A 16,396-nucleotide genomic window follows, 5' to 3' on the forward strand; every position below is an offset into this window, starting at 1 on the left:
GATTTCCCAGCACATCTATCTGGTTCAGTGGAAAAGGCTTATCTTCTGCTGCTGACTCACTCGTAGCTGTGAATCACAATGACATTGAAAGGAACATTTTTAAAAAGAAGCTTTTTTTGATCAGGTAAAAACTGTAATATTGTTTAGTATAATAATATGTTTAAATAGCTGTTTTACAGCTTATTTAATATATTTAAAAATGTTATTTATTGCTGTGACAGCAAACATTAATTTTCAGCTTCATTACTCGTTTTCAGTGTTTAAATAGAAATATTTAAACCACCAGTTAATTACAGGGTCAAACTCTGTCAAAACATTGCTATTTTGTTATACCAAAGGAGCAAGAAAGCACGTGATTTACATAAATATAATGGTAACACTTGAATAAATGACTTATAACTCATTAACAAAAGCATTATAAATCATTGATAAGCTCATATAAATGCATGAATAAAAGGGTGATTTTTATGTAATACCTGCCAAATAGTGATCCATGATCTCATTTCTTTAACAGAATGTACTCTGTACCTTACCCATGATTCTCTGCAGAAGTTCATGATCCCTTTCCACACCAGTGATTAGAAATTGATGTATTTTGTTTATCAAGATGAACTTATCTTTTTACTTTGGGCAAAAATCATAAAAGCACAAATATGACATAATATTAATACTAAAAATTACAATTCCAGTATTGGCTGAGAACCTTAATGTAATGAACTATTCATTAATGGTTTATAAATATTAATAACTTGTGAAGTAATGAGCTATAGCCTCTGAAAATGTACATTTAATGTAAAGTGAACGCATGTTAACTGTTTATTAATGAGCTATAAACATTAGTAACCTGCGAAAGCAAACTTTGAAGTGGACCCACTAATCATTTATTAATTATTAACTCACGCATGGAAGATGTTTTTCTCAGTTAAATGAATTTTATTACTGATGCAGTATATCAGTAAACAAAACTATTTAAACAACATTACTGAGCCTAACTGCACATGGAAAGTGGTTTCTAGAAATAAACTCTCAAAAAACAATTCAGAAACAAAATAAAGTGCTCCAACAATGTATTTTATCTGACAAGCACACTGTAACTCCATTTATTTGTAACTCTATAACTCTATTTTTATGGTAATGAGTTAATTCAACTACCAAAGCGATTACACATAAACCCCATACACATACATTTACACATAAAAAAAGTAATATTACCGTAAAATTAATTAACACTTTGAAAGATTAACATTTTTCCAGACCAAGAGGTATTTAACAAATATCTTGCAGACGTACGTGTGCTATCTGCGTTTGAATGCATGAGAGAGGGATACCAGGATGACACAATGAATTAAATAATTGTACTTGTAATACTGAATTGAGTTTTAATTTTTTTGTCAGACCCAGGACTCTCGTGCCGTAGTTTCATGCTGTACCACTGTTTCACAGAGAAGTTCTGGCGGCTGACCAATCAGAATCGAGTATTCCATCAAGCCGTGTAATAATTTGGATAACACCCAAAATACAAAGAAATGTACTGATCGGTATATTTAAGCTAGTATCTAAAAATGTCATTACCGAATCATATGATGGAGTTTCTGTAGTGGCAATTTTAGATACTAGCCCAGATATGCTAATCAGCACATGGTTAGCTAGAACACAGCTCTAAACAGCTCATTATATTGTGGATTTCAATAAATAATAGAAGAGTATCTTTAAAACATCTAATATTCACTTAAATATTTTATAAAGGTGTGGATTTTCTTTTCTTTTTTTTTGGCGGGACAGCAGTTTGCACCAATTCTGTAGAATTGATCCTATATAGAGTATAAACAAAATGCTAGTCATGAAGATATAACCCTATGCATGCTTCCTTTCTATAACAATGTGCTGAAACGTGACCTATTCATTTACAGTTGTGTTCTCATTATAATTGTATGTAGTCTATATGGCAGATTTGCTCTGCACATGTTAAAGCTTAAACCTTAAAGCTACCTTCATTTTAAAAGTGATCCAAGCTATCCAAGCTCAAGTGTCTCAGCTATCATTATGTTTTTAATATCAACTTATATGATATAAGAACCGCCCCGAACACTCATCAGTGTTCATCAGTGATGCCTAGATTTAGCAACTTCCTCACACCTTTTTAGCCTTTTTTTTTTTTTTTGCAACAAATACAGCAGCTCCTTAGACAAACCTTAAGTTTTCATCTTGCCTTTCATTTTTCAGCTTTCATTTAAGCTTCATTTTTATATAGATCAGTGAATTTCTGTCACATTTAGCCACTAGTTTTAGCTACTTTTAATTGAAAGCATTTGGCAATGCTGGCCTTCACGTTTCTTCATCCATCACAGATATTTTGAGTATAGTGAAACTGTGAGTATATTCATTATTGTAAACTTCTGACTCTTAAGTTTATCTACGACTTCTGATACTGATTTGTGTTTGCCACAAGACTTTGTAAATAGAGTTTAATGAAATTGTTCGATGACAACCTTGTCTACCCCCTGTTGCCTGCTGTTGAAACTCTGTTCTCTCTTTTTGTTGTGGCTCACCCCTAGAGGTCATAACAGTACACTTTATGTTTCAAACAGACCATTAATTCAGCCCTTTACGTTATCAGAAGCTGATATTAAAGTACACACCACGTATCTCGGATCTGACTATTTAGGACCACTTGTGACATTTTAAAGTTACTGGTCCTCTAAATTTTGCAAGCTATGGACTCAAGAACGGTGTTTGTCTTATTATGGATGTTGCTGTCGTCCACCTCTACTGGAATCAAACTAGATGGGAAACGGTTATGTTGACGCGTTGTCATTGCAATAAGTTCGAAAATACCACAGGATGACACGCTCGTTGATGAAATCAAGGTGAAATATGTTTTTTTGTTGGTCTATTTAACAAGCTTTATGTGCATGAGAAAATATCTAAATACATAATTAAATAATTCCAAATGTTATCAACAGTGTTGGTTAATGAGCATTAAACTTTAATTACTTTTTTGAATACATCCACATTTTGAGTTCTTTTGATTTTATCTTTTTAACTTCATTCTAACAGGAGATGGTCACTGAAGGGTCGCTTTATCTTTATGAAGCATTAGATAAAAAGGTCTATTTTAAAGAAGCTACAATCCTAGTCCCACCTCAGTGGAATAGTAAGGATTTTACCAAAGCAAGAACAGAGTCTTTTGAGAAGGTACAGATAATAACGTAATTTTATGTTCATCAAATATTTACTCAGGTCAGTCATTTCAATCACAGTTGATATTGCTGACACAATTTCTATGTCAAACACAGGCCAAAATAATAATTGATAATCCTAATCCAGTATACGGTGATGAACCCTACACTAATCAATACGGGGAATGTGGAGCCGAGGGTCAATACATTCATTTAACCCCCAACTTCCTCCGAGACAAGACACTCATTAATATATACGGGGCAAAAGGTGAACATTTTTTGTTATACTTCAACATAATTGATGTTAATTCAGTAATTAGTTTGATTATTGGCAAGAATGTTTGTTTGTTTGTTTGCAGGAAGGGTCTTGGTGCATGAATGGGCTCATCTGAGATGGGGCGTTTATGATGAATACAGTGAAGAAAAGCCATTCTACTACTCTAATGGCAAAATTGAAGCTACAAGGTTATAAACTTTCAAGAAAAAATTATTATATGATTAAAATCTCAATGATTGAAGATTGGAAATGATTGAAGATTGTTTTCCGCTTATATTTAGGTGTAGCAAAAATATTGAAGGTCAGCATTATGATGTTATTACTGGATCTCAGTGCCGCACGGATCCACGGACTTCACTACCGACTAATGGTTGCAAGTTTCTTCCTAACAAATATCAAAACACACACAATTCCATAATGTTTCTACCTGGCCTGAATTCTGTAAGTATAGATTTTACATGTTCCACAAATGCTAAATTGTACTTTGATCATTCAGTCTGTTAGAAGATCTAGGCTAATCATTCAAACTGTTTGTTTTCAGGTAAGCGCATTTTGTCGTGAAAACGAGCACAACTATGAAGCCCCAAACCTGCAGAATAAAAAATGTGGCAAAGCAACATGGACTGTAATATTCGAGGATTCTGTGGATAAAAACGCACTTCGCTCTTTAAAACCACTGAAGTCTTCTCCACCAGCACCATCTTTTAAGGTTGTGCAGCGAATGCATCGGGTCGTTTGTCTCGTACTTGATGTCTCAGGAAGCATGAAAGTATGCAAATACATTAACTTTACTTTGAAATAAAAATACTTTCATTATTGTAACCTTCAATGCTCTGATTTGAGCCTAATCATTTTGAAACCCTATTGAGAGATTGCTATTAAAAATTGCTATTTGCACCCATTTTCTAGGGCTCTAGAATACTTCGACTGCAACAGGCTGCCACACATTTCTTGCAGAATATCATTGAGGACCAATCCAGTGTTGGAATTGTAACTTTTAGTACTTCTGCTTCTACTCTGAGTCAACTGACTACTATTGACAATGAGTCCACACGAGAGAAACTTATCAAATTGTTACCAAACGTAGCAGATGGATGGACAAACATGTGCAAAGGCCTCAATCTAGGCTTAGAGGTACAATATTATTTGTACAAGTATCCATGTATTTGTTATATTTATAATAGTTATAAAATGCATGCTGTTATGTCTATTTTCTCTATGTCTTCAAGGTACTTAAAAGGACAACGGAGATGTAATAGGAGATGAAATAATTTTTCTGACAGATGGTGAAGCCACAGATGACCTCAATAGCTGTGTTCCCAAGCGCAATTAATAGTGGCGCCATTATTCACACAATTGCTTTGGGGGATAAAGCAGATAAAGCACTGAGAGAAATGGCAGACAAAACTGGTAGGTAACAGTCACATACTCAATAACAGTGTCCCAAAGTACTGTAGTGGATATTTATGTTACATTTAAAATGTAGCCTACTAAGTTCATTACTTTATGCCGATGGATTCGTACTGTGGGATGCTAAAGTGAATGGTGGTACATTTATGGCATCGTGATTCACCAACAAACAACTATGAACCCAATTTGAATCAATATGTTGAATCCTTCAGTGAAAGAACTTGATAGAGCAGCTCAACTGAACTGCAAGTTCTAAATCAATTATTCTTGGTCTCTGACTTGTAGATTGTTTTTAGCATGAAGAAGTTTGAAACTAACAAACTAAACTTTTCACGGCATAATTATAACTTTTAACTGATTAATCGCCTTTTGTAATACCCATTTTTGATAGAAATCATTTGAAATTCTTACATTCATAAAATTCATAGGCTACCTTTCAGATGGCCAACATTCGCTGCAAAAGCAGAACACTTGAGTAAATTATGATATTCAGTGCCTTTTCATTATCCAATGCAAATTTATCATATTTAGCATGTTCTATATTGAAAACAGGTGGGAAATTTATCACAGCCACTGATGACATTCTCTCTAATCAACTACTGAATGGATTTTCTACATTAACTATACCTACAGGAGATCAAACAAAAGACCCAGTTCAGGTTTGCGTGGTTGCTCACTGCTTATTGTAAATGACATCAAGACTAGCTTATTATTAATATTTCTTATAATAATGTATGATTATCTCAATAGTGTTTAATTTTTTATCAACCCCTTTAGATAGACAGTGTGGGAGCAAAAACATCTGATTGGTTCAATGGGACAGTATCAGTCGATCAGACTATTGGTACCAAAACCAGCTTTACAATAACCTATGAAACAAGTGCACCTAAAGCCTACATACAGTCACCTAGTGGCTTAGTCTACAATCAAATGCAGATGCGCCATGATAAATCAACAAAAACAATAACTTTAAAAGTTCCAGGAACTGCACAGGTATGACAACTTGCACAAGACTTCATAAACTTACTTTCCTAAAATTTTTAAATAATTACTCATTTAATAATACTATTATGTGTTTGGTAGCCTGGGGACTGGAAGTACAGTATCCAAAGTCCAACACTTCAATCTCTGACTGTAACAGCAATGAGTCAAGCGGCACGAGCTGATGTTCCTCCTATCATTGTCAAAGCCCACATGAACCAGAAGTTCAATGATGGCACTAAACCTATGATAGTGTTTGCTGAGGTTAGTCAGGATTACAAGCCTGTAAAAAATGCTGAAGTGTGGGCTACACTGGAGCCAGAATCTGGTCCTGCACAAACATTACAACTCCTGGACAACGGAGCAGGTAAACTACCCAGAATTCTTGTTTACATTATGCACTCTACTTCAAATTTAGATTTTATAGCCAAAAGTGCTCAAATAAATCCAGTATTATTTTACAGGAGCTGATGCTTTCAAAGATGACGGCGTCTATTCCAGATATTTCACAAAGATGGTAAATGGGAGAAGCAGCTTGAAAGTAAGAGCAAAGAATCAAGATGGACAAGCCAGATTTACTTTCCAAAAAAGGGGCGGTGCTCCGTATGTACCTGGATATGTAGTAAATGGTAACTATGAGACTCTGAAAGACAACTACTACATTTCTTTAACCAGTTCTTGCACATGTATTCAGATGGTTCCTCTAATTTCAGGTGTGGTTGAACTGAACCCATCAAAATCTCCAGTTTTGTCAGAATCACTTGTAATTGGAAACTTCACCAGAACAGCCACCGGAGAGAGTTTTGAGGTTGTACTTAAAAGCACAACTCCACCAAATTTCCCTCCGAACAGAATCACAGATCTGAGCGCTGAGATCCAGGAGGACACTGTGCTTCTCAGCTGGACAGCTCCTGGTGAGGACCTCGACCAAGGGACAGGTAACGCATACAATTAATTCAAAATAGAAGTTATTTCAAAGCTAGATCACAAAATAATGTATCTTTCATAGGCCTTACTGTGTGTCAATTTTTGTTTAAGCGAAATCCTACAAGATCATGTGGAGCTTTGGCCTTCAAATGCTTCGATTGAACTTCAGCAACGCTCATGAAGTCATGATATCTGGCATCTCACCTCAGGAGGCTGGATCAGTTGAAACACATTCATTCAATCTCAGTTTCCCAATCCAAAATGGCACCACACTCTTCTTTGCAGTTCAGTCTGAAGACAAAGAACATGTCAAATCTGAAATCTCCAATATTGCTCAAGCTTCAAAGATCATACCTCTTCCAACACCCAAAGAGCTGTTAGAAGAGTTAGACATGCATATTGTTTTCATTGCAATTTCTGTTTGTTTGGTCACTGTGGTGATTACTGGCATTATTGCGATAACAACATGGGCGTTGAAAAAAAGTAAACCTTCTTAGACCACAACAAACAACAACATCTGATAGAAAGGAAATCTTTACATTACAAAGTTACTTTTGTCAATAATCAAAGAGTCTTTATTTGTACGCATTCTTGCTTTGCCAAAATATAAAATGCAAAATAAAGTTGGGGAAAATATGATTCTATTGCAATTGTTTGTTATTATTATGTGCACTTGTAATTAATACAGTAATTAATAAACGCAGCTTTGTTTAACCTGACTAAAACATTATAATGTACAAATTATGAACATATTAACTCAAATCTGTGCACTGTTATGATAAATGAATGTATAAATCTATCATATTACTCAGTAGAAAACTTGCATAAGAAATAGTAATAAATAGAGAGAGAGAGAAAAGACATCATGAATTTATTTTTGCATTTTTTAATGATAATTTTATTTTAGTTCTTTAAACTAGAATGGGATGTGACTCTGCCCTCTGTCAAGAAAGCATATATTTGCTGATCCAAATACAGTTGCTCTGCATTATACGAATTAAATATGAAATAAAAACTACATAAATACAGACTTATTAGTCTATCTGTTATTATGATATGTATGGTGCGTTTTTCATCTGGTCTGACTACTATTTAGTTCATTTACTGTATGTGCCTGACATATTAGCAAAGGTGTTTTTACTTTTTTCAACCATGAAGAGTTTCAACATCAACTTGACTAGTCATGTTTAGAGCTGTTGAGAGTTTCTCAGTAAATTTAGCAAGATCCTGTGAGCGTGCTAAACTAGCAAAAACATATGTAATGTAATGCTAGTATAAACATAATTTTTTTTTTAAAGATAAGGCCTTACAGGAAATTCCTACATGTTTTGAAGGATGTGATGACTCTGGCATTGTGTTAAAGCATAAGGGCCATTTGGGTTTGTCATGCCATTGTATATGAGGGTTTTATAGTGTCATCAGATCTCATTATGATCATTCACTTTCTGCCTGAGGTTATAATTACATTATATGGCAACTATTATAGTCATGTCTAGATGAGGGGCAATAATAATCTTGAACAAGGAAAATTGTGGTTTAATTGAGTCTAAATGGAAAATTAAACTAGAGCAAAATCACTTTATGACTGTATTTTGAGCCATAAAGTTCTTAGACACAACAAACTTTACAGTTAGTTGTATAACTCAAGTTATGCAATGAAAACATAAGCACAATGTGAATAACTGAGGAATAGGGCAGCATAAATAACTAGGCTTTTATGCCATAAGTTTCAAATGTTATGAATATAATAACCTTATTTTTTATTATGGGTCCCACTTTATATTAGGTGGCCTTACATTTAAATGGATCATTTGGTACAATACACTTAATGTGTACATACATGTTTTTGCATTGTACTTATACTATAAAATTTCCTATATGTAGTAATTTTCATTTACGTAGATACATTTATAATTACACTGTTGATCCATCTCTTACACCCTAAACCACCTCTAAACCTACCCATACCACCAAACCTGTCCATAACCTTACATATCCCCACGTCAATAGCAGCAAACATGGTTTTCAATACAATCTAAACCCAAACTAGTATATTGTACTTAATTTTTATGCAAGTACACAGTATTTAGGAGCCACCTAATATAAAGTGGGACCTCATTATGTATGGTTTTAAACGTATCAGTGACTTTTAGAACATTGTTCAAAGCTCAAATAGTTGTAATGCAATATGCAAAAGTATTGCAACCCTTATTCAATTGCAATAAACATACAAAAATCTGCCCCATCTTGAGTTTAATGCCATAGAGTGGAAAAAGATATTCAAAAACTGTCATTATCTGTACCTTCTGGGTTTATGTAATTTCCAATTTATTGAATGATTTGGTTTTTATACTTTTGAATCTCACAATGAAGGAGACAGGTGTCGGTTTGTGAACTGCTGTATTGCGCCACCTTTCATTTAATGTCAAGTCATAATTACTCAATGTTTAAGAAACTTTGCAACAGGAAAAAACTGATAAGGACTTGCAACACTGTTTCAAGTTCACTTTTTTGCATATCACCTAAGAAATACAGAAAGAAAAAAAAAAACAAAGTCTTATTTTACAGACAAGAAAACCAACACTGGAAATGATAACATTGATAATTGTTTTTATTCAGTCTGACACGATAAGACAAGCAATTGTTTCCTCAATTTATAAAACCTGTATTATAAGGCAGTCTTCATAACAACAGGTCAATTTTAGCAGCTATGAACAAGTTTCTCAAACAACACATTTAAAAACAAATTAAAGACAGGCGTGAACTTAAGTGGAAGACAGTATAGCACACTAAATTAAATTAGTGTTGTATTGTCTATTAATTGACTAGTCTAATTTTTATTCAGTAGGCATTTTTTTCTTCATCTTTAGCTCATCTTCATGCTTAGCCCTCAGAGAACTGCCTGAAGAGGAACTCGGATCTTTTTTCACTAAAACTCGGCACAAAATGAATCTGCAGGATTTCAGAGAAGCCCTCAGACAAACTGGGTGCCACAAACTTCTTCCTACAGAGAACAAGACAGACGGTCAGAAACCAATGGGCTTGTGTGAGTTAACGAAGAAAGATATAACCGGTAAGCAAAAAGAAAAAGCTTAGCTTGCTGCTACTGACTCACTTGTAGCTGTGAATCACCATGTCATTGACAGGAACATGCTTGACGGAAGAAGGAACCATCTCCCGAAACTAAAAACCAGCAAAAAACAAAAGTCACATCAATCCTTAACTGTGTATTTTGGTGTCAAAATTGGTACAGATGTGTAACAACATGAAGTGTAACATTATATAGACTTTAATATTTCATGTACATATTGCACGCTGTTAAGACTCCTCTATATACCCTGTTGTTATGCTTTGCTTGTTCCAGACTCGCTGTGAAGTTGAAACACCTGCAGAGAACTCCAGCGCTTTGACTGACATCTATATATCTGCGAAGAAAATCATAGATGGTGCCGTTTTAGACAAAAAGTACATTTTTTGCTTTTGCAAACAGATGCAGGCACCTTTTTCTAGACTCGGGGTCAGGGTTAGTGTTGTCCACTGCAACGCTTCGGCCTTCCTTTAGAGCTCGTTCACAGGCTGAAACGCACTGCTGCCAGGAGCCGAGTATGTCCTGGAGGTCATGTGCACACAGACAGTGAAAACAAATCACTATACATAGTTAGATGTTTTCCACCAAAGCGTCTGAAACAGATACAGCTCTTGGAGATCCAATTCTTGTGCCTGGGTTCTCAGTTGTGGTAGATAACGTAACTTACCCTGTTCACATACACATAGCCCTTTGGAACGATGTGTGTTTGGAAAAATGTTGATTTGCCTGCTGCAAAAAAAAAATGGGGTATGTTATTATAAAAACAAAAAACTTGGAAGGCTGTAACCTGGAAGGAGAAAAATGCTTACATCCAGGAAATCCCACCGCTACAATGACTTCCTGCTTGGTGGATGTGAGGGACGCATCTGGAGGATCGTAAAGACGCCTTTTAGAATCTAATTTCCTCTGGACAAGGAGATAAAATACACAGGAATTATTGCTCAAAAGTCTGAGGAAGCCAAGCCCTTTTTAATGTTTTTGAAAGAAATCTCACCAAGTCTGCATTTATTTATTCAAACATGCAGTAATATAACAGTCATACTGTAAATATTAATAATAAATTCTAATGAAGAATGTTTATTTGAAATATAATTATTATGGCAACATTATAAATATCTTTGATGTTACTTGTGATCAATTTAATGCATTTTTGCTGAAAGAATTTATTCATTTAAAATAATTAATAGTAGTGAGTAGTGTAAAGGTATAAAACATGTAAGGTAAAATGAAAAAAAAATTATTTACAGGATCAAATTCTGGCAAGCTGAACTGAGCAGGTTTCCAGCCCAAGAAGTATTCCTCTGGTGTGTGAAACTGAAGACCAATGTTGAGGGCAAACTGTAGAGATGGAGAAAAAATATAAATGTATATCTGCGTTTTTGTTACACCAAAATGGAGCTAGAAAGCACTACTGTGCCCCCTTGTGGCCAAAATAAAAGATGAATGCAAATGAATATAAGATCTATAACTCTAACCAACGTAAGTCATATATAGTGTGGAATTTCTTTACTAGTCTGTCACTGCAAGAGAAGTCTTTCTTCTTTTTCCTGGTGCCCAGTTAGCGGGACGTCCCGCTGCATCTGTACACAGAGAGAAAACCCTCACTAAGCATAGAAATCTGTCATTTTACACCATGTGTTCAATAAAAAAAAAAGGTTTTGGACTACATATGCTTTTAATATTCATATAAAAATGACATATATAATACATGGACCATGAAATGTATGTATACATATAAATAATTTTTAAGTCAGCCAATCGCTGCGCTGCTGATCGTGTTTTCGAGTATCGATACTTCTGCCCTTTTTGGGAACGCGAGAAAGTGCAGCAAACCTATACAACTTAATACATTAATTTGTTTGAGGAACCAAATTAGCCAGAGAGCAGTTATCGGGATTAGAAGATCTGGGATTTATGATCTGGGACAGATATTAAGCGAGGTACGAAGAACGGACACCCAGTCAATACATTATTTTCTTATTTGAGGATTCATCAATGAATGATTAAGATTTTATATATTTATTTATTTTTTTTAGCATCAATAATTTGTACTCACCTCCCACATAGAAGCTCTGTGACACATCTACAGCCACGCCACCATTCGCCTGCAAAAGCACAACAACGTCTTCGTATATACTCTTAACAAACCTGAAGCTTGCTCTAAGTAATGTAAAACAAAACTCAATTATGCAGTACCTTTAATAGACAAATCCTACAAATGACCACAAGAGTGATTTACCTTCTCACACAGATGTTCCCACATCCCTATAACAGGCTTCCTGTATATACCAGGGGCTGTGGAAGCAAATACCTAAAAAAAAAAAAAAAAACATATACACATATATATTCTAAAGTTATTTATAATGCATTATGCATCCATTATAATGCTTTAAGAATACATTTATAATGTGTTACAAATAAAGGCTTCACAGAAAGTGTTACCAAAAACATTTTACATTATAATAACCCTGATGAGCATAAAAGATGTCCTTCAAAACCCTAAACTTATAAACAGTACTGTGCGTGATACAGTCAGTGTGTCATTCACCTGGATGGGTAATTGAAGTGTCTGTAGAATATCCTCAACTTTTGACTTGAACACCTCTGGTCTGAGCTTGCCTCTAGAAATACCCATCTGATTGGTGAAAAACACCACCTGAAAACAGACAAATATGACGAAGACGTTTGGCCTACTAAAGCAAAAACAGCAAGTATTGAAGCAGTTCAACGTAAAATAATAGCAGATTAAAAAGCACCTTGTATCCTTTCTTCAAAAGGCTGGCCAGTCTGGGCTGAATCTCAGGGAAGAGAATCCTAAACGGAAGTAAAGAAAAAACTATTTAAATGAGACACAACAGTTTATGCAGTATATAGCAAGCTCTTCAACAAGATTCACCTCCAGTCATCTGGACTCGTGGGAAATACTTTTCCAGACTTTGTAGTGATAATGCAGCCGTCAACGTCAAACCCTGCAACCTGCATCAGAAACGAAAGCATATCATAGAAGCATAATGCTGTTACTGATAAACCTATAAAAGCATAGTTCCCGTAAGAGATGTCTTACTTTGGAGCTATCTGGAACCCCGGCCGCGGTGAACAGCAGAAGGCTGCCGATTTGTTGCCAGTGATTCTGAGAACAAGTGGAAGATGAAGCAGTGGCTTTGACTGATGGTGAGTTTAGCTTATTACACTCTTTCTGTGCAAGAGCTTGTAACTGCTTAAGCTTTTCTTCTGCCGAGGTCTCCTCATCTTCATCATTTCGTCCTCGTTTCATTGGAGGAACGTCATCCTCTGAGCTGTGAGGTCGTTTTGTCACCTAAGTCAAGCAGTGTTTTTTAGTATACATATACATATATACATACACATATACATACACATATATATATATATATATATATATATATATATATATATATATATATATATATATATATTTTTTTTTTTTTATTTTGAGTAACATTTTTATGTTTTTATATATTCAGGGTTTAAAAATTCTTTCATGCGTTTTTGCCATTTGAATACATATTTCTATTAAGCTTTCATTTAAATTTCAGTCTTAGTTCAACAATTTTTATACTGCAACCTAAACATGGATTGTACCAGTTTGCTGCCAAATACGTTTTATTTCATTTTCAGTTAACTAAAAATAATTTGACAACGGTTGTCAAAAAGATTTAGTGGAAAAATCAAGTCTTTTCTGTTATCAATGCACTATATAATGCGCTTAACTCTACAAATAGAGCCAAATATGTTGACTTAAAAAAATGCTCAGTTTTTAGTTGAAAACTCTAAATCACGTGCCTCATTATGGTTTGATTTTTGATTAATAGAATGTTAATAATTTAATTTAATCTTTTACTTTCGCTTTTAATAATTCACATATGTGCTTGCAGAATAAATGTATTATCCCCAAACTTGTCAACTTTAGTGTAAAAATATTTCATAATATTTTCAGGAACAGTTCCATTAATCTAGATATTGATACCTTTTTGGGGATTTAGAAAAATAATCCTGGATGTTCCTCTTGGGGCCTGACCCTTCGTTTGAGCTTTTCTGTCCGTCTCTGCTGTCATTTGCTGCTTTTCCTTTCTTCTGAGGAGAGAAACGACCTTTCTTTTGATTTTCCCACAAATTGCACAGTAAACGGGTGGGACTGATTGACTAGATACAGCGTGCAACCAGGTGTCAAACATCCAGACTCGCCTCGTCCCAAACACTGACCGTCCAGAGAAGAAGGGTTGGGCCCGAGCTGTGGAAACATTTGGATGGTTTGTACTGGTCAGAAAATGCTTTCAGAACACCGTTCTGAAAAATAAAATGCTAATAAATTTCTCTCTCTTGGTAAACTGTAATATACAATGTTCTTGCTTTAATGTCATTTTAACGTTACCTGCGTAACCAGTACTTCCTGTTTGGCATAGTTGGCCACAAGTTTGACTGTCAAGGAGAGACGCACTTCCGTTATTCCTTATGAACAAAAATAAAAGCGGCACGTACAACTTTTGCATTACTAGGATGGGTGTGATGTAAAAACCCACCCTGATGCCTTGAGCACTTCTTGTCCGTGATTCTGGTTTCAGGGCCTCGACCTAACATTACAGCTCGATCATCTGCCAGGTCCACCCGAGCTCCATTCGCACTTTCTAGTGTGCACTGCATCTCCATTCACAGACGACAACCGCTGGACTCCAGGTAGAGAAGTTAAAGTAAGAATTATAGTGCGATTAAGATTTATATAGCATGACTAACTTAAATGCCAAGTTTCCATTCTAACGTGAATTTTCTGTTTATCTAATGAGATAATTACGAATGTTTAAGCAAATAACTGAACTGTTACTCGTTAGCTCTGTACGTTAACTTAGTGTTAATACGTCCTTTAGTGTTTCTTTTAAAAATATGATAAACTCATTCGGACATTGAAACCGGAGCTTAATACAGGCTCAAACCATCCCTACAATCCGCGCAGTCTGCGTGTAGCTCCAGACTCCATCACAAATTATATTTAAATCAAACCACCACGATTTTACTAAAACGCAACATGCAGTCTGAACAACGCTTACCAGTTGTCTAAAACTTAGCGTTAACTTCTTGTGATTCAATTGTTGTACACGCTTTTTGTGGTCCGACACGTAAATATCTCCGATGTTGAACAGAGAGATTCATTGTTTGGTTCCCATGTCTTTGAGTGTCACCCTTGTTATTATGGTTACTGTAGTTTCTGTCATGTCGCAGTTATTAATGCAGTTATTAATTTACTACTGTAAACTGTAATCCTAATAAGTTGATAGCAGCGCAAAACAGAGACAAGATGATTGATTGATTGATAGATAGATAGATAGATAGATAGATAGATAGATAGATAGATAGATTTATGTTTGTTTATGTAGTCCCTGAAAATCAGTAAACACTGTAAAGACAAAATAATTATATGTCTGTTCAGTTTTTGTTTATGTCTGTTAGATGACAAATCTTCAGTTTACATAAGCATTATTATGTGATAGGATATCCTGCTAATAATTATGTCTCGGTAAACATAGTTTATTTACTCTGCATAATGCAGTATCAACAGTTTAGTTTAAACTGCCAGTTGTTTTTGCCTCAAAGCTATAGAGCCCTGCACATTACATACAGAAGAACAATAGATATTGTGTCCAGTAACTTCATGACCACCTTTTATTCATTTATCCTGTCGTTGTAGTTAAATCATTGCCATTTTGTATTAATCCGCTCCTTTGAATAGACATATGCATAGTTTAAAGCTAAAAGAGTCTTTATCCATCACACAATACAGTTTTCTGTGAAAAAATACTGTAACTACACAAACTTTGACTGCTGCTGCCTGGTTCTTACTATTTGACAGCTGGCATTGACTCCTATAGACTTTAAATCAGGGCCAAAGTCATGCATTGTATTCTAGCCTTTAACTAAAATGAGAACATAATTAGACATTCTTAATTTGCAGCCACAATATTTTTTCCATAGACATGTGTGGGGATTTGTACCAAGCTACATCTCACATATTGCTTTTTTTATGGATATCTTTTAGTGGATAATTACATAGTCAAAGATGTTTATCTCGAATAGTCTGTACTAAATAGAGATCTGAACAGCTTTAAAAATGTCTAATACTGTAGAGGGAGTGGTTGATGGTGGTTTCTGGATAAACAAACAAAATGAAAGAGGTGTATTTATGGGAGTGCTCGTTGGGTGTGCTCTTAATAGGTGAGCCACGAACACATTCTCACAGTAGTTACACACATAGCTAAGCGAGAAAGTCATCTGAGCGGTTTTGTATCTCCAGATAAAGGTGAGTGTGTGTACATAATGAATGCTCAAACTATGAGATGTCAAAAATTATCTGCAATATACAAAGTACTCAAAACTGTGATTTGAATCATTTCAGATTTTTGTTTATGTTAGAAAATGTGATTCTTTTACAGTTCTTGTTTATAAATGTATGCAACTTGATTGTTTTCGCTGTTTTTCTTTTTCTGTGTAGGACTGAAAACCAGTCGTAACAATTAACTTCAAAAG

The 16,396-nt window shown here is 34.9% G+C and overlaps 3 protein-coding genes across 3 annotated transcripts in view; 2 read left to right on the plus strand and 1 right to left on the minus strand.

The window, feature by feature from the left end:
• Window positions 1–2,708: 2,708 nt before the first annotated feature.
• LOC122359139 (calcium-activated chloride channel regulator 3A-1-like) lies at window positions 2,709–7,596 on the plus strand. The gene is given in 15 exon segments (XM_043259332.1): window positions 2,709–2,867; window positions 3,058–3,195; window positions 3,297–3,447; window positions 3,539–3,644; window positions 3,738–3,897; window positions 3,998–4,225; window positions 4,366–4,590; window positions 4,697–4,774; window positions 4,776–4,866; window positions 5,419–5,525; window positions 5,644–5,859; window positions 5,950–6,214; window positions 6,312–6,476; window positions 6,561–6,785; window positions 6,886–7,596. Coding segments are annotated over 15 exon segments (2,694 nt in total). The 5' UTR covers window positions 2,709–2,714; the 3' UTR covers window positions 7,272–7,596.
• Window positions 7,597–9,364: 1,768 nt separating this feature from the next.
• LOC122359140 (bifunctional polynucleotide phosphatase/kinase-like) lies at window positions 9,365–14,541 on the minus strand. The gene is given in 19 exon segments (XM_043259333.1): window positions 9,365–9,778; window positions 9,890–9,957; window positions 10,112–10,199; window positions 10,275–10,384; window positions 10,530–10,591; window positions 10,672–10,768; window positions 11,108–11,200; window positions 11,373–11,407; window positions 11,410–11,442; window positions 11,919–11,967; window positions 12,102–12,173; window positions 12,411–12,518; window positions 12,619–12,676; window positions 12,759–12,838; window positions 12,927–13,173; window positions 13,842–13,970; window positions 13,972–14,111; window positions 14,253–14,299; window positions 14,401–14,541. Coding segments are annotated over 19 exon segments (1,764 nt in total). The 5' UTR covers window positions 14,528–14,541; the 3' UTR covers window positions 9,365–9,657.
• The window catches only part of LOC122359133 (TRPM8 channel-associated factor homolog), a 112,782-nt gene continuing 110,869 nt past the window's right edge, over window positions 14,484–16,396 (plus strand). Inside the window, exon 1 of the mRNA XM_043259326.1 lies at window positions 14,484–14,568. The gene's annotated coding sequence lies outside the window, so the exon portion shown is untranslated. The remainder of the gene's footprint in view (window positions 14,569–16,396) is intronic.

This window comes from Puntigrus tetrazona, chromosome 15 (genome assembly GCF_018831695.1).
Source record: "Puntigrus tetrazona isolate hp1 chromosome 15, ASM1883169v1, whole genome shotgun sequence".
Classification (NCBI taxonomy): domain Eukaryota; kingdom Metazoa; phylum Chordata; class Actinopteri; order Cypriniformes; family Cyprinidae; genus Puntigrus; species Puntigrus tetrazona.